Source organism: Mustela nigripes, chromosome 7, assembly GCF_022355385.1.
Source record: "Mustela nigripes isolate SB6536 chromosome 7, MUSNIG.SB6536, whole genome shotgun sequence".
In the NCBI taxonomy this organism is placed as follows: domain Eukaryota; kingdom Metazoa; phylum Chordata; class Mammalia; order Carnivora; family Mustelidae; genus Mustela; species Mustela nigripes.
The window spans coordinates 29,996,127-30,015,196 of record NC_081563.1 but is presented as its reverse complement, the minus strand read 5'-3'; the positions used below and the strand labels follow the sequence as shown (position 1 = coordinate 30,015,196).

General features: G+C 41.4%; 1 protein-coding gene across 2 annotated transcripts in view; it reads left to right on the top strand.

Moving 5' to 3' along the window:
- The window catches only part of TTC27 (tetratricopeptide repeat domain 27), a 169,957-nt gene that overhangs the window by 143,130 nt on the left and 7,757 nt on the right, over window positions 1–19,070 (top strand). For both annotated transcript variants that reach the window (XM_059405454.1, XM_059405453.1), the window contains exons 17-18: window positions 16,799–16,996; window positions 18,264–18,375. In XM_059405454.1, the coding sequence (XP_059261437.1) occupies window positions 16,799–16,996; window positions 18,264–18,375 (310 nt within the window). The remainder of the gene's footprint in view (window positions 1–16,798; window positions 16,997–18,263; window positions 18,376–19,070) is intronic.

The following is a 19,070-nucleotide window of genomic DNA, read 5'->3' as shown; positions in this document are numbered from 1 at the left end:
ATCCAGAAATGAAGACTAATGTTTTCTTTGCAGTGTTTAGTGAAATGGTCCTCTTGGTGAGATGAAGTCAGAATGGTTAAGTCTAACACTGTCCAAAAAAGTATTAGATCCTTTCAGAAAACACAGGAGACTTGAAGCCATTGTGTTTGTCATCTTGTGGTTGAAGATTGTACACAGACAAGGCTGTGTAGACGCCTCGGGGTTACAAAGTCAGGGGGCTTGAAAATACAACATTTTATTTGCATTAATCAGCACATGCTATTTAAAATGATGACGTTGGGGGCACCTGGGTGACTCAGTCGTTAAGCGTCTGCCTTCAGCTCAGGTCATGATTCCAGAGTCCTAGGATTGAACCCTACATTGGACTCCCTGCTCAGCAGGAAGCCTGCTTCTCCCTCTCCCACTCCACCTGCTTGTGTTCCCTCTCTTGCTGCCTTTCTCTCTGTGTCAGATAAATAAATAAAAATCTTTTAAAAAAATAAAATGATGAAGTTGAAATTATGAAAAAGCAAAAATAACATCTGACATATGACAATACCTTACTATTTCTACATAGTATTGTCTGTACTCCAGCTGTTTCAAAATTTACCTTATTTGGGCCCTGCCCTGTAGCCCCAGTCCTCGACCTAGATGCATGGTCTTGCAAGCTCAGTTGTATGACTGGCCATGTTACTTCAAGGCTCAGCTTCTGGGACATTCACTTGAAAGATCTTTGGCTTCGAGTAGAAAGATGTACCTACTTCCAGGACGTATGTTGACCCCTTTGAATCAGGTCTCTTTTTCTTTTACCCTTCTGTCCTTTCTAAATATTGTATATTGACCTTCTATTATAGAAAGAAGGGACTTGAATTCTATAGCATAAAGATCAATTAAAACATGAATGGAGGCAGAGCTGAATTTTACATCTGAGAGAAGCTAGGAGCCCTGGCAGATCTATTTGCATGGTTTCCTGCCAGTCCTGTAAAGAGAGCTGAAATTCTCGGTGGAGGCAGTTCTTTCTCTTCTACACTTAGCCTGTGGACAAAGGGTACAGATGAGGCTCTAAACAGATCTTGGTATGTTACCAAACCACTGAGGATGGGGCAGAGATCCCAAAGTGCTCATCTCCTATTTACTTCAACTGTAATTTTTAAAATGATCCTTCTTTACTAGAAAGCATTCTGAAGCCTGTTCCTAAAGTCTCAGAGAGAATGTAAATAGTTTATATTGGGAGTTTATTCCATTTTATACTTGAAATAAATTCTGGGTTCTTTTTCTTTCACATTTTATAATTGTGCACAAAACATTCAAGTCCGGCACTCCTCATTTAGACACCACCACTGGCTCAACCCCAGCACTCTTTAGAATTATAAACCATCAGAGCAGGAAGGGAACCTAAAGGAGTCCTGTAGGCTCAGCCGAATAAACCACACACACATCAGAAAGGGGTGTGAAGTTCTGGAAGGGTTGATACTCCCAAGTTGTCGCCCTGCCAGTGTTGCTGCTGGGGATGTCATGTCTGCCTGAGGTGTCTGAGAACTGACTCCTTGGTCAGTCTCATCCCATTAATCTTCTCTCATGTGTTCCTGGTCTCTAACTGATCTGGTTTTCTTTCTGTTGCTGGTGGAATTCTCCCCCTGAATCCATGTTTTAACTCACAGCAATCCTTCAGATTTCCTAAGGATTAGTAATAATTGACTTACCAGACTAGCTTTTTGGATTTTACTGAGAAAATACTGATCATCCCTCTATGCTTGGCACTCTTGGAGTTGGTTTTATATAAGGAACCCAACAGAAGAGGTTAGGCCCCTCTTCTGTGAGAGATGGACTTGAGTGGTTATGGTACATGAGCATGAAGCACGTGGGGGCGGGGTCTTTTCTGTTTTTATCTCTCACTTATTCTCCTGTGCTTTTCAAGGCACATAAAGCAGGTCAAGGTGGGGCATGGTAGAGTCGTAATAACTATCACGTATTGAGGGCTGGCTGTGTGCCAGACATTATTCTAAGCACTCGATGTGTATTAACTAATTTCTTATCATGGCTTTATGGGATAGATTTGGACATTCATAAGGTATGTTGGACTCTGGAACATATGTATGTATCTTCCTGCTTTGTTTTAAGGAAACTAATGCTATCAAAATAACTGTTCAAAGATTGTTCTGAAAGCTGTTACTTCCACATCATAAAGAATTATAAAGTCATCAAGATATTGCTGATTTCAGTTGACTTCTATGTATCAAATATGCCATGCCATCTAGCTATGTTGGACCCGAGAGGACTCGATTCCAAAAGAAAGGTGAGACAAAATGAAACATTTGCTTTACTGAAGATGGTTTAGAGTAAAATAGGTTTAGCCTTGATCATTCCAGTCTCTTGTAATTAAGTTAGCTGGAAATGTATTGACCATCTTCAGTTGTTCTTCTGTCTCTCCCACCATTCCCAGCTTAGGAATCTCCTTCTCTCTCAGGATGGAAATAAATTCTTACACATGTCTAGAATAATACTGGTGTATTTGAGTATCTGTAACTGTACTGGGAGAGAAGTGATATTTAGAATAATATATTGGTATTCACAGTGACAGATACCAAGGAGAAAACTCTGGCAAAAATAACCTGTGTTTGATTCTGAAGATGAAACTTTCAGTTGTTGATTTTGCATGTTGTATACTGAAACTAATTCATTGGAATTGTAAGAACACATGCTTAGAAATCCTTCAGTAGGCTTGCCTGAAAAATATTGAAGAGACTCACACAATAGTGTATTCTGTGGAATTCTGGACAGTTCTCAGTCAATACAATTCATTTTGAAGTAAAAATGTTTTTTCTTAAGTTTTTAATGAAGACCAAAAGAGGAAGCAAAGCTTATTTAATGTAAAGAATGATTCTATAACAAAGGATTACTTTTTTCTTTCCATTTATCCAACCTTAGTTCTGAACGCATAGAGATGCATTTTGAGCATTTTTCAGAAAAGGGAAAAAAAAGTCTTAAGAGAAACCCCACTCTACCCCCCCCCCCCCGCAAACTTCTTGTAACACATATTGAGATATTTTGATGGAACTTTTATCTTAGATTTTTCAAACATATTTTGGTGTTCATGGAGCTTTTCACTCCTTCAAGCAAATCTAATCATGAGGAATTTTTACCCATGGAAAAAAATCACATTCTGATTTCCATTTAAATATTCTAATCCTGAACTAAAGTGACAATTTTTTGGTTTTCTAAAGAAAATTATTAGGATTTAGTTTAAATTTATGGCCAGCTAAGCGACAAGTGTTGGCCAGGATTCAGAGAAAGAGAAAGCCTCGTGTGCTGTTGGTGGGAATGCAAACTGGTGCAGCTACTCTGGGAAGCAGTATGGAGATTCCTCGAAAAGTTAAAAATATTACTACCCTGTGATTCAGTATTTGCACTACTGGGTATTTATCCTAAGAATACAAAAACACTGATTCGAAGGGATAGATATAACAATGTTTATGGTAGCAGTATTTTCAATAGCCAAATTAGGGAAGCAACCCAAGTACTCATCAATAGATGAATGGATAAAGAAGATGTATTTGTGTACACCCACACGCACACGTGCACATGCGCACGCACACACACACGATGGAATACTATGCAGTCATAAAAAAGAATGAACTCTTGCCATTTGCAAAAACATGGATGGATTCTAGAAAGTGTAATGCTGAGTGAAATAAGACAGTGAAAGACAAATACCATATCATTTCACTCACATGTGGAATTTAGGACGCAAAAAAAAAAAAAAATGAACAAAGGGAAAAAAGGAGACAAACTAAAAAACAGACTCTTTTTTTTTTTTTACAATCAACCAGAACAAGAATTTATTAATAAGTAAAATTTATATACTCAGAAATGAGTGCATAACATATCTTTTTAAAATAATCAGTGAAAGGTCTTGGAGTTCAGCATATTGATTTTTAAAATAGAAATGTGTAGATGGACTGACTAGGAGAATGGAGAACACCGAAGACAGCATCACAAAGCAGAAGATGAAATTGATGACCTGTCATAGAACGCAGCCCTGGGGAATCTACTGATATTCCTTAAAGACAGTTTTGTTCTTTGCCTTTTCTACCTGTTGAAAAAACAGACTCTTAACTACAGAGAATAAACTGATAGTCACCAGAGGGGAAGGGTACAATAGAGGAAGGGGATTACCGTGATGAGCACTGTAATATGTGGAGCCCGTTGAACCCCTATAATGTGCACCTGAGACTGGGTAATGCTGTGCGTTAACTGCACTGGAAGGAAAATAAGTTTTAAACAATTTCTAGCCAGCTAGTATTTTAATCTAGTTTTCCTCTCACTCTTCCTTTGCTCCCCAAATTCAGAATATGAAACATTCCTCCTTTTGTACAGCACTATTTCATCTGCACATGAATATTTCAGTGAGTATGAAATTAGTTTCTATAAGACTTAAGTGGTTTTAGAAACAAGGGCAGCTTTGGGGTTCTTGAGACTTCCTTCTTGTACCCTGTTTTTGACACACAGGATTCCCAGGAACTTTCTGTTATGAGAAATATTGCTTGTAAACAGAGCTCTTTGAATGGTACTTTTGAAGATGTCTTAAGGCTCTTAGCTTACTGTTTACATTTGGATTTGGAGAAATATTATTGAAAACATAACGTCCAGATAACCAGCAACTAGCTCAGGCCAAATTATCATCTGGAGCACCCTGTAATGGAGAAATAGTCACAGTGAGATAATGTGGCAGGACCTGTTAATGCTTTCCTTACAAGTGTCTTAGAATGCTGATGGCAGTGTTTAGTGTCTGGCAGGTGTGGGGAGAATCGCTCTGTAGTGATGTTATCATCATGGAAGGACAGACTTAAAGACTATTGATGGACTTGGTCGTATTTAGCTTCATGGAATATTTCTGTCTGTCATCATGCTTTATTACAATTAGTCAGTATGGACTAAAACAATTGATAGGTGGTCTGGAATATTTTTACCTTGGCTAAAAAAGGTTTACTTCATTTGACGCTACAAGTTTAGCAAAGAGTGTTTTTCAAAAAAACTCTGATATTCTTTATCTTTGACACTACTGGACCTCATTCTATTTTAGTTTGCTTAAAAAAATGTATTTATGTATAGTTCTTTATAAATGTGGTTATTGTCATTTTAATTGTTTCTGTTATGTGTGTGTGCATGTGTAAATTTATAATCCTTTTAATACAGATGTAGGAAGTTAGCTACAAATTATTCTGTATTTTTCAATATTTGTAATAAAAGGAGTACTATATCACTTTCTCCTTTTTCTGTGTCCTAATTTTGATTAGTGCATAGCCTACTAAAACTTAGGAATGCTTGGGGCACCTGGGTGGCTCAGTGGGTTGGGCCACTGCCTTCGGTTCAGGTCATGATCTCAGGGTCCTGGGATTGAGTGCTGCATCGGGCTCTCTGCTCAGCAGGGGGCCTGCTTCCCTTCCTCTCTCTCTGCCTGCCTCTCTGCCTACTTGTGATCTCTGTCAAATAAATAAATAAAATATTTAAAAAAAAAAACAACCTAGGACAAATGCTTTTTGTCCTAATACATATTTATGTTTATATCTAAGCTATATATATTTTAGTTACAATAAAATAAAATTTCATATTCCTTCATAATTAGTCTCTGTTCAGTTTTCTAGGTACTTACTATTGTGAATAATGCCATGAGTATCCTTATAGATAAATCCTTGTGTATAGCCATGCTTTTTTCCTCAGGGTAAATTCTAATGTTGATTTGTTAGGTTTTTTTCTTTTTTCTTTTTCTCCTTCTCCCTGATCCCCCTTCTTTGATGACTGGGGTGATCATTTCAGGGAAAGAATTTAAGTATTGCAGTATTACACCCCATTTGCTATTTATAAATGGAAGAGGAATTGAAGGGGATTAACATATATTAAGTGCTTGTTATGTTTCTGGCACTTACCATGGGCTATCTTTTATAGGGCATTCAGTATTTTCAGATGGATACTAAATATTTCTCATTTTATAGTGGATGAATGTGACACATAAGGAAGTTACATAATTTGACCAGCCATGTCAAATTATATGGTCATAGTAGGAACCACAGACAGGAATCACATCTAGGTATGCCTGTTTTTCTCCTTTGTATCATGTCTTAAAGTCTATGGGAAGATTTATGTTAAAAAAAAAAAAAAAACCCTTTCTCCATTATATAAGTGAGTATGTGAACTATATATGACAAAGTTTTTAAAAATTGGGGCATGGGAGGTACCTGGGTGGCTCAGTCGCTAAAAAATTGGGGCATAATTTACGTGTATTAAAATGTATAGATCTAGAGTGTTAGTTGATGTGTTTGGATCATTCTGTGCTCTTATATAGCCAATACCCAAAACAAATTAAGTACATTTTCATCACCACGGAAAGTCCTCTTTGGCCCCTTTCCAGTCCATTGTACCACCACTCTTTACCCCCCAGGCCAGGCTACTGCTTTCTGATTTCAGCACCACCGTTATCGTTTGGTTTTTCTTAAATGTCATATACGGAGAGTCATATACGGAGTGTTCTTTTATATTGATGTTGTCCTTTGTGTGGATTTCTCTTTGGTGTTTTCTTTGGGAAGCGGGGGAGGTGGTGTTGACGGGCACTGGGGCAGCCTGCCAACCAGACTGCGGTCCTGCAGCGAGTGGCGGCTAGCAGTTGCCTGAAAGAAAAGAGGGGATGGCATGGAGAGATCTTACACAAATTATATCCGTAAAGTCAGTATTATTTCCATCTCTTCTGCTGAGGTATCTGCAGCTTAGCAAGGTGAACTAGTAAGTCTCATGCTTCAGAGCGAGCAAGTGGTCGTAAAGCCAGGACTTGAAGCCCAAAGTCTGGTCTTTTTAACCTAAAAGCCTGGGCATGCCTTTCCCACAGTTGAAGACATTTCTTTTTTTTTTCCCTGAAGACGTGAAAAAGCAAATATTAAACTGCCTACCTCACTGTGATAACCAAGGTTTGGGGAAGCCAAGGGTCGGGGTTATCAGGCCAGGAAACAGAGCAAATCCTATGAAGCGCTCCAAGTGGAGTAGGAAGGTAGCCAAGCCGGGAGGCGGAAAATGGCTTCACTCCTGGCCTGGAGCCCTCCTGGAAGTTTCTGTGACCGGCCTTCAGGCAATCCCATTCCTTCCGGCTTTGAAGACCTCCAGAATGCAAAGGGCCAACACCTTGTGCTTTCAGCCAAGATTTTGGTGAGACTTGGCCAAGGATTCCAAGGTTAGCATTGGGGAAGGGGATAGTTCGGGCTTTCTCTTTGTGGGGATTTCTCAGCATGTACGTTGGAATCACTGTTCGTCCATGTGAGGAAACAAGAACTCTCCTCAGGGTCTGGAGGTGGCTCCCCACAGTCATTCTCTGCTGCCGCAACCCCTAGGCACAGTCTGGGACAGAGGGGAGAGAGAGGCTCAGGATAGAGAATAAAGTTCTGGCTCACCTAAATGAATGAGAGATGTGAGTGAGGGATTAAGAAGTCATTGCAGGGCATCCGGGGCTTGGTGTTGGTTTGGGGACGATGTGAGGAGCTTTAGGGCTGTTTATAGCGATGGGAATGAAATCCCTCTAAGCCTCCAGGCTTAAAAAATATACTTAGATTATTTTATGATACATCAAATGAATTCCAAATGGACTAACTCTATGCAAACGCTTTATTCATCTCATAAAAAAATCGGGAATAGAAATGGATACTTCCCAAATTTTCTGCACTTTAAAGCAATAAAAGAAAACTTGAAAGAATTTTTATGACCACATTTAAAAAGTATGTGATGGAATATTTGTAACAAATAAGAAAGGTTAAAAGCTAATAATACTCTTATTATATAAAGAGCTATTATCTGCTACAGGAATGAAATGTGACAGAACAGTGGATTCAGAAACAGACTCAAGTAAGTTATGAGAATGTGGTCCATGATAAAGATGACATTTTAAGTCTGTGGGATAAAAATAGAATACTCAATATGTATTGGGGTGGTTGGCCAAGCATTTGGAATAAAAAACTAAAGCTCTGCCTCACTGCTTACACTAAACTAAATTCAGTTGCACCAGATACTGAAATTGGAGTGCCCTGAGAATGAGGATGACATTGTAGATACGAGCAGAGATTCTGGGGGTAGACAGTCCGGGCTTGCAGCTCACCTCCGCCCGCCTGCAACCCTGTGGCCTGGGGGAACTTAATCGCTTTATGCCTCACTTTTGTAAGATGGGGATGAAAATAGTGCCTGCCTCCCGAGGACGGTTGTGAGGAGTAAAGGAGTTGATCTGTGGAAAGGGCTTGGAACAGTGCTTGGCCCATACAGGTGTTCTGAGTGCGGCCGCTTTCATCTTCATCATCATCATCACCATCACCAAAAAAGTTAAAACCATAAAAGCACTGAAAGAAAAGAAAGTATGGCAAATATTTTTTATAAGCTTGGGGTTGGAGAAACCATTTTTAATCGTGACACAAAAGCCATACCCCAGGGAAGAAAAGTTGGAGAGATTTGATATTTGAAACTTCACATGGGGAAAGGATGCCATTGGAGTGGGGTGCCAGAGGTCACCATCCCTAGAAGGGACAGGCTGTGAGGTGACAGCTGTTCATTTGGTGCTTCTTCAACTGAACCTGGAAGATGACTAGGAGAAGCTGGGGAAGTGCCCTGGGGAGAGACTGTTTCAGTGATTCCGGTGTTGCCTGGGTCTTTCTACTCAGCACTTCCGGATTAGTCTCCAGCAGCTGCTCTAACAAGTTACCACACGCATGGTGTTTCCAGACAACAGAAGTGTATTCTCACCATTCAACTCTGGAGCCGAGAAGGCTGAAATCAAGGGGTTGGCGAGGCCGTGCTCCCTCTGAAGGCTGTGGGGAACAGTCTTTCCTTGCTTCCTCCGGGTGCTGGTGGCTCCTGGCATTCCTTGGATTGTGGTGGCGTTGCTCTGATCTCTCCCTCTTCCCCTGCTTCTGCACCACCTTCTCCGTGTGTCCTCTCCTCTTCTTAGCAGGATGGTAGTCACTGAATTTAGGACACACCCGAATCTGGTATAACCTCTGTTGCTTGTTTTTTAACCCTGACAACCTCAACCCCTAACCCTGGTATAACCTCATCTTAACTAATTATATCCACAAATTATATCTGTTTGAAAGAAGATCGCCTTGTCAAGTTCTGTTTAGACATGAATTTGGGGAGGATGCAGATTCACCACAGCTGACCCGCCACAACTGTAGCACTCCCTTTTCAGGGAGAAGGCAGTGCCTGTGAGATTAGCAGGGTTGGTAGATGCCGGGGGTGCACCCAACACCCAGCTTCACCTCACTGGGGGCGGTTGTGGTGACAGAGGGGACGTGCACGGAGCCACACCACAGCCAGAGATGTCGCCACTCATCATGTGAAGGTCTTGCCATTAGCCAACAACACCAGATGTTTGAACATCTGGAAGTGACGAAGGAGATAGTAAGAATAGGGAGGGAGTGAATAGAAAACTAATAAAGCTTTTCAGATAGAACTCAGTCATGTGCAATTTTGAGAGAGAAGCCCTTGGTGGACAAACTAGGATTTCTCTTTTTTGCTCAAGTCCAGTATGGTTAACATACAGAGTTACATTAGTTTCCGGTGTACAATACAGTGACTCAGCACTTCCGTCCAGCACGCAGCGCTCGTCACAAGTGCCCTCCTTCATTCCCACCACCTGCTTCACCCATCTCCCTCTGCCACCGCCCTCTGGGGACCATCAGCTTGCTCTCTGTAGTTAAAGAGTCTTGGTTTTTCTGTCTCTCTCTTGCAAAGTAGAATTTCTAAGAAGGGTCCACTGTTAGGCTTCAGGAGATTGTGATGTGATGATCAGCAACACTGTGAAAAAGACTTGTGTATGTGGATATGCACATTCTGGAAAGAGGGTTCTGAACTCTCATTAGATTACCACGTGGGTGTCCAGAACCTCAGGAAGTAAACACAGACTGAAGAATCATCTTTGGAGTAGACTGTTAGGATTAGTTTTCAGTTAAAAAGCCTAGTTGGTCCTCCCTTATAATCACTGTGGTTTAAAAAAAGACGCCTCTAGAACTTGTGCTACATGACAAGTGGGACAATACTACCGAGTGCATTTATCTGTTGCTCTAGTCTGTGAATGTCCTCGGTGCCTTCCAAGTGCGCATGAGTAACTTGTGCACAGCCACATCCTCCAGCCGCCACCCCATTTCTCTGCGGCATTTTAGCTTGGGAGGAGAAGCACCTTCCATGGGCTCCACTTGCCCTCCTCTGGGCCTCTTTGGAGTCCAAGCAGATGAGGCTTTCTCTCCCCGTCTGCTGAACTGCACTGTTGGCAAGGTCCCTTCTGCCACTTCCAGGGGACACTCGGTAGTCCTCAAGTTCTTCAGCCTTTTGGCATTGTTGAACCCCACGGATCTCCCTTCCTCCACAAAATGCTTCTTTCACTTGTCTTCCAGAATTTCGAGCTTCTTACCTTTCCAGCTGTGGCTTCCTCGTCTCATTGGTGACAGCCAGTGAGACGAGCCCCTTTTGGTGACAGCCCCTCCAGGCTCAGCCCAACCTCTGTTTCCTTCCCCGTATGTGCTGCTACCCCTGAGGTCTCACCGTCCCCTTGGTTTTCCTCCTTCTCTTCCCGAGAGTATGTTTTAGGGAGACAAGGTAACAAGTTTTCCCCCACACGACCATTTAAATCTTTCTCATGTAGACCATTCATTTTATTTCCTTAGGGCTGCACTTTTCAGATGTCTTCTTTTTTTCTCTGTTGGCTCATGATCCCCCGGGGGATTTTGGGTTTCCACTGGTAATACGTGCTGGTGGGAGGGCCTAAGTGGTGCCCTTCCACGTGAGTCTGGACCTTAGGGGACCCTCACCCCTGGGTGCCTTCACGACGACCACCTCCCACCACTGGCAGGTGGTCTGGCTCCCCAGGAAACCTCCCGGTTCTCTGCCAGGCACTGCTTTCTTCCCGTGTCCATGTTGCTGGGTAGCCCTCTAACCACCTCCGCAGGTGGAGGGCCCGCCAGGCGGCCGGGGCTCTGCCCAGCTGTGCCCGCAGGTCCCCGGCTTGCCCTGGGCTGGCGCTGCGGTGTGGCAGTGTCTCTGTGCCGATGGCACGTGGCGTGTAAAGAGCCCACCTGTGGACATGGGCACCTGGCCATCTTCCACCCTCCGCTGCCTTCTCCCCCATGGCTTCTCACGTGTTTGCTGCTTCTGCCTCAGGTTCATCCGCTCTCTCCTTTCTCAAGCCATGTACGGTGTTGGGTTCAGAAAGAGGAGCCGGCAGTGGATTAGTGCATAGGCTTGTGGGCTGTATTGTTTCCGTAATGAAGATTAACAGTAAAGCCATTTTCACACTGGAAACAAGTGAGTTCAATACAGATTAAGAAAACATTTAAATAGCTTGAAAAGGAAATATGTTTACTCAGCAAACGTTTAGAGGGAGATTTAAGTGCACTAACTAATGAAAGAAATAAAATACAAAAAAATAGCTGCATTTGCCTTTAGTAGAACAAAGTGTCAAAGATTTAAAAGATAATGATCTGCTCAGTGCTGGTAATATTCAATGAAATGACACATTTTCATATACTAATGATAGGATCTAATTTGATTTAGCCCTTTTAGAAAGTATCAGAATCACCACCGGAGTGTTAAAATGTTTATTCCTTTGATTCTATACTTCTGTTTCTGGAATTATTTTTTCTTTTCTTTTCTTTCTTTCTTTCTTTTTTTTTTTTTAACAATTTTTCTATTTTTTTAAGTAACCTCTACACACACGTTGGGGCTTGAACTCACAGCCCTGAGATCACCAATCTCATGCTCCACCGAGTGAGCCAGCCAGGTGCTCCTGTTCTGGAAATCTAACCTAGATACGCAGTGAAGTGTCATTTATCATAGTAATAACATCAGTGGCAGGGCATGGAAGCAGCCTCTTTATCTGACTGCAAGGAAATTGTTAAACAGACTGCAGTCTGTCAACCCAGTGGAATATTTTGAATCTATTAAAATGATCTATTTTAAAGAGTATATGAAAACATGAAAAAATTCCATGACATAATCAGGAAGATAAGACTGTTTACATAGTATTAAAAAATTTGTGCGTAGTAAAAAATTAGAATAAATTCACCACAGTGTTAGTAGTGCTTGTGTTTGGGAATTTTCTTTTCCCTTTCTATTTTTTATTAGCTCTGATGTCTTGGGGAAGTAACAAAAATAAATAAGTAGAAAAACTACAAAAACCTGTTTGGTTTGGTCTATTCAAGATTTGGCAAAGAAATAATGAAATGATCAAAGTCACTACTATACATATTTCATAAGAGAGGTTTTTCCGGTATAAAAGAATTTATTATTAGAAGGGAAGAAATAACAGGGATAAGGAGCTGTACCTTGTAAATGAACACAATGAATGCTTGAGGCAAGACCCAGGACCTGGACTGTGGGTTCAGATCTAACTGTGCCTTCCCCAGCTGTGTGACCTTGGCCAAGTCACTTGACTCCTCTGTGCTCCAGTGTCTGCATCTGTAGAATGCAGATAATCAGAGCACCTTCCTCACAGGACTGTCAGGAGGATTGTGCCTTCATAGAGGCCCTGGCTCTCGAGCATGCTCACATGCTCTCTTCGTCTCTCTGTCTCTGTCACTGTCTCTGTGTCTCTGTCTCTCTTACATATGTATTTAGAAATGTTATCTACCATTATTGTCTTCTCATCATCTCCATCAAAGCTCAGGAGTCGAATACCACTGGCGTTCAAAACCTTCTCTGTGCCTCACTTGCTATGGGACCCAGAGAAAGTACATTTTGCCTTTCTTGTCTGAGTTTATTTGTGAAGTGGGGAGAATGAAATACCGGCCTGCTAGGGTCCCTGTGAGAACCAAATGTGATCAGGTTGGTCGTGGGCTTCGCACAGGGCTTGGCACGTAGTGATGCTCATGGCGGAGGTGGTGGGAGGTATTGAGGGCAGCTACCATGGTGACGGATTCTGTTTTTCTTTAGGTCTCTTTTGTTTTGTTTTGTTTTGTTTTTAAAGATTTTATTTATTAAAAAATTTTTTTTTTGTTTATTAATTTTTTAAATTTATTTTCAGCGTAACAGTATTCGTTGTTTTTGCACCACACCCAGGGCTCCATGCAATCCCTGCCCTCTCCAGTACCTACCACCTGGTTAAAGATTTTATTTATTTATCTGTCAGAGAGGTCACAAGTAGCAGACAGGCAGGCAGAGAGAGAGGGGAAAGCAGGCTCCCCGATGAGCAGAGAGCCCGATTCGGGGCTCGATCCCAGGACCCTGGGATCGTGACTTGAGCCGAAGGCAGAGGCTTTAACCCACTGAGCCACCAAGGCACCCCTTTTTAGGTCTCTTTTGAACCAAAAGGAAATTTAGGGGCACATGGCGAGTGAGCTAACAATGAGGGTTTTGCTGTCCACTTCTGATGGAGTAAAGGAAGTTGAGGATCAATGATCATCATAATAGTTTATAGGTTTATATTGTACATTGACTCCTTGATACAACAATTCTATGATAGAGTAGGCTGAAGACCAGTCCTCATCACTGCTGTTTACCAATGTCATAGTCCCTGCATTTATAGTGGATTTCAGCAACAAATTCTATAGATTTGGTAATGCAAAGGAATGTGATGCCGATAAACTTTATAGACTGCCCAAGAGGAAATTGTATTACTTGGTGATTCACTTAATCAGAGAAACTCTACTGCAACAGGCTTTTCTCCTTTTAAGTTACAAATATTTACTTTCTTCCTTTTTTTTCTCTAAGTATTAATTTTTTAAAGAAGGGTTTAAGTATGTGTTCAAAGTTACCATTTTGTAGTCAGTCTGAATAGCTAGAATGTGATTTTTCTCACTAGTTAATGGGAGGAAAATGGGGATATTACTAGTAAATTATAAAATTAATAGCTTTTAAAAAGTTATCCTGTTACCATTCTAAGGCCACTTTCTAGGTTTACAAATTAACTCCATTTGTTAATGTATTTTAATCACTCTGTTTATTCCCTTTAGTGTACATGGCTTTCTTAACTGCAGGAAATAACTTTTAAAATAATGTTTTATTAAAATACAGTCTATGTATAGAAAAGAATACAGATGATAAGTAAACACAAGAATTTGCATGAAGGGAACACACCTGTGTAACCAGCCCCTGGAGTATGAGTGAGGTCACTGCCTTGCCGGCTCTCCCAAAGTCCTCACCAGCCCTCTTTTTATCAATAGCCCCTCCCCGCACATGCCAAGGACATTATGTTAAAGTCTAATAAATCAGTAATCATGTTGCCTTCATTTTTTGTTTTATTTTTACCAATTTTTTTAATGTTTATTCTTGCCTTTTCTCTATTTTTATTCTGTTTTAAATTAATTTTTTTAAGATTTTTATTTGTTTATTTGACAGAGATCACAAGTAGACAGAGAGGCAGGCAGAGAGAGAGAGGGAAGCAGGCTCCCTGCTGAGCAGAGAGCCTGATGCGGGGCTCGATCCCAGGACCCTGGGATCATTATCTGAGGCAAAGGCAGCGGCTTAACCCACTGAGCCACCCAGGCGCCCCTAAATTAAATTTTTATTTTATGAAAATAGTACATACATATATACAACTTAAATAGTAGTCAAAGGCTTATAACAAAATACAGCAGTTTCCTTCTCTACCCCTTTCTAGTCCTAAAGATCCTGCTCTCTAAAGGAGTTAGTATATAGTATATAGTGTTTCTTTTGCCATTTGTACATTTCTATATTTCATAATATAAACACTACTACTCTTTATTAACCAAATTTAGGTATTATTGGTTGACTGTTACAGTAATCAAGGACCTAACTGTCTTATATCAACATCTCTGCTCCTTCTCTTTCTTTTTGGTTTTTAAAGGATGTATATTTTAATAGATTTTATTTATTCATTCATTCCTGCATGCATTCATTCATTCGTTTATTTATTTAAGAGAGCACCAGAGCACAGGTGGTGGGGAGGAGCAGAGGGGGAGGAGAGGGAGAGAGCTGAGCGTGGAGCTCAACCACATTGGGCTCCATCTCATGACCCTGAAATTGAGACCTGAACCAAAACCAGGAGTCAGATGCTCAACCGACTGAGCTACCCAGGCACCCCAAGTGCTACTTCTCTTTCTTATCTTCCCAGTATATTTACATTAAAGCTTTTGGTTAAATGAATATTCTCTATTAACATTCTATGCCCATACATATAATATTCAAAATGAGTGTTATGGGCTACTATGATCGGGGTCTTTTTTTACTTTCTGTCTTTTATGATGCTAATAGTTGTCTTGGTTTTCATGTTTTTCTCTCTCTTTGTAAGCCTCTTGTCTGAAATGTCTCCTGCCTTTCTTCTGGCTTTAACTCTGGATACAGTCACTAATCCTTTGTAATTGCTGAATTCAGTAGCGTCCTCCAGCCCTAAACTTTGTAGCTGTGCTCTTGGTACTTCCTCCTCCCTTGGTTTCCATGACGTCACTTTATCCCGTCTTTCCATGGACTCCTTTTTAGTTTTGCTTATGCATAGACCCCTGTTTAACTTCCTTTAAGTGTAGTGTTCCCTAGGATTCTATCTGTAATCTGATTTTAACCAACAGAATCTCTTTAGGCAGTATCTGTTATGGCCAGGAGTGACTTCTACTATCTGTTCCCCCTTATAGAACTTTCTTGTAAGCTCATTTAACTGGCCGCTGAACATACAGGTAGGGAGTATGAAGACATCTGTCATTGCTTTCACTCCTGTTCAAGGTCCCCCGCTCTTCTTGTGACATCTGCATGTGAATTTTGTAGAGGCTTTGGTATCTACCTGTCTGAAGCTCCCTTCGCCCTACCTGCCCCTGTTCATCTAGTCATGCCACCTCCTTACCTTTCACCCTTCTGTTCCCTGCACACACCACCAAGTATCCACACGTACTCTCTCCTCCAGCACCTGCACTGCCACTCTCCATTTTTATTGTAAGAAACTTAAAGTTCTCTCCCCCATCTCCTCCTGTGGGTAAAGTGAGAGGATGGGACGTTGGGCCAGTTGTCTGACCCCAGAGAAAGCAAAGTATTTTACTAATTTAGTAGGCTTTATTTGTACTGGACAGTAACTATTTTAATAGACCATCCCTTTTAAAACGTGTTAATCCTTGAAATGTTTGAAGAGTGATCACTTGACAGTAGTGCATATCCAAACAGTCTCATCTGCATGGTTACGTTTAGATTTAAAACCATGTAATAAGAATTCTGTATTTTCAGAATTAGAACTACATATATGGGGTTGTAATGTGAATTTACAGGCAGAGATAAGGTATCTTTTCCAAACAAGAAAGAAAAAGCACAATTGAATGTTCTCTTGTCCATTTTTATTGCTGTGTATAAAAAGGACCGTGAGTCTGAGCTGACATTCCTAAAAGCTACAGCTGTCAATCAGAGCATTCAGAGAGAGTGCTCAGAATGAGAAGGCTTCGTGCCCTCCAAGGAACCTTAAGAGGGAGCCCAGGTGAATCAGCATGTGATTCTAGAGAGTGGTTCAGCATGGCTCCATGTTTTTTTTTTCCCCTTTAAGATTTTATTTATTTGATAGAGATCACAAGTAGACATAGAGACAGGCAGGGGGGTGGGAAGCAGGCTCCCCACTGAGCAGAGAGCCCAACTCGGGCCTCAATCTCAGGACCCCGAGATCATGACCTGAGCCGAAGGCAGGGGTCCAACCCACTGAGCCACCCAAGTGCCCCCATGTTTATTTTTAAAAAGCGTAAAGGTGATATTCCAGTGGGTCTCAAGGTTTTTCACCATCACTGTCCTTGATAATGGCGATGGTAGCCCCTTGTTTTTTGTTATTGTTTTTTGTTGTTTCTAGCTTACCAGTTTGTTCTGTGCATTTTTTAAGGTCCTTAAAATTCTGGTCAGGGCAGTGGTTGATGGGGTAACCGATCGAAGTGGAGATGTCGCAACTGCCCTCAGAGGAAAACTGCGGGAATTACTTGGCAGAGTGACTTCAAGAGTGACGAATGATGGAGAAATCTGGAGGCTGTATGCTGCAGTGTATGGAAATGGGCAGAGTGAAAAGCCTGATGAAATTGAAAAGGTAAGTCCTCTTTCAGTCCTCGCGGGAGCTTGCCTTTTGTTTAAATTACATGTAGCAGATCTCCTTCGATGGTTGGGGGAAGAATTAAATGAGCTCAAAAAGGATGATGGATATGCTCAGGTTTTCCGAATCTTTATTCGGAATCTTTAACGTAAGCACTTTGAATGGCGGGCAGGCTAAGACTTGCAAGCATTCATCTTTTTTACTTTCCATGAATCTTTCTTACATAATTGTTCTCCATTTCCTGCAAAAGGCACTCTCCAGCCTGTTCCCCGACTGGAGCTGTAGCAAGCAGCTGTTCATATGCTTTACTCTCAGCCCTTTCTGCAGGCTCCTTGCTGAAGACTGAGGTAGATGGGGCCCAGCGACAAAAGAGGGTTTAGATCTGAGACGGGAGCCTTGGAAGGGAAAGAGAAAAAGGCATGAGAGAAGACCATGGAAGGAATGCTTTGAACACAAAAGGCTTTACAGAGGTTACCCTACCCCTTTCTTGAAAGTGCACGAGAGCACCAGTTACACTTAACTTATGCCTTTGGCCTCTTATCTCAGAACCCAAAGGAGCCCCCACAGTTTCCAAGGTTGAAATCATTGTTTTCTGTTCTTTTCAAAACATCCACAACAAATCAAATGTACTCCTTGCCTGAGTTTGGAATTCGCTGCAGTCCAGCTCATCTGTGGGATTCCTGGCCATCTCTCCTCTCTCAGTCCACAGCTGGCTTCCACCATGGCCTGTCAGCCCGGAGAACACACACTCACACGCACGCGTGCACACACTCCTACTTTCTGTCCTTCCATTTCTTCTTGAATGATGTGCTCTTGCATGTATGGACTCAAGGGGAGTCTGAATTCTCTGATCGGTGACTTCTCCCTCAAGAATCTGCAGGGATGGGGCTGTGAAAGTGTTTTAAACTTCTGTGAGTACACACGCCTCTTGGTGACTCTGTAGGTGCTATCAAGTTCATGCCTCATTCTTTTAACCGGGCTCTTAAGCTGATGGCTACAGGTGCTGAGGAATGGTGTGTGCACTTCTTCTAGGTTTCCAAACGTGGCATCTCTGTTTCTCTGTTTGGAGGGAAGTTTCTCTGTCCAGATACATCTACTTGATTGCATCTGTACCCCTTCTTTGATGAGAATAATAAAGATCGTGCTACATAACACAGATGCTAGTTTCTCAAATTCAAATTAGTTCCACATGACCTCCAGGAAACCGAGTTGGAAATGTGAATTCCCTTTTTTATTCTGAACACTATTCTTTTTCTGTCCTCAGGCGTTCCAGTATCTCTCTAAGGCATACAAGTGTGACACACAGTCCAGTTGTTGGGAGAAAGACATGACATCATTTAAGGAAGTGGTGCACAGAGCCTTGGGACTCGCACATGGTACTTGATGTAATGTTTGATATTCCTGCCACGTCTTACTGTATTTTTACTGAAAAAGAATTTGTCAAAAGTGAAGTTCCATTCCAGATAAGTTCAGATTATTTCGTTATATGGAAATAGCCATATTTCGTGCTGCGAATCTTTATAAGACCAGCTACTAGGTAAGCACTTTGGAGCAATAGGAGAAAATAGAGGCCGGAATGGTAGGAAGGACAGAAACTGAAATACCATTCGAGTGTAAGCGACCAGTATTAGGAGCTTTCAAGATGGGAAGGACCTTCCCAGCTGTGTCTGACTTTCAAGCACACCGTCTGTTTGTGTTGATTGTGTAGTATTAAGGAAATCTGTTAACATTTCTTGACTTGTAGTTTTCCTTTATAAATGAAAATATTTTTTCTCCAAAAATACATAGATTACTGGAGAATAGCAATGTACAAAGACCTATGGCATATGCGAAAGAAATAAAAAATATAATCCTATCCCTGCCTTTGGGAAATTTAAGTGGGTGATATTTGAGGGGAGAGATAACATTACATATAAGGTTGCACGCCTGTTGGGTATATCCCAGATAAAGGCCCCTTTTCATTATTTGCATTAATGAAAAATACGCCAGGTAAATTTAATAGTGCGTTTTTATATTTAGAATTGAGTATGGATGTGTGATGCCCTGGGAATGCAGTTGAAATAAAATAATG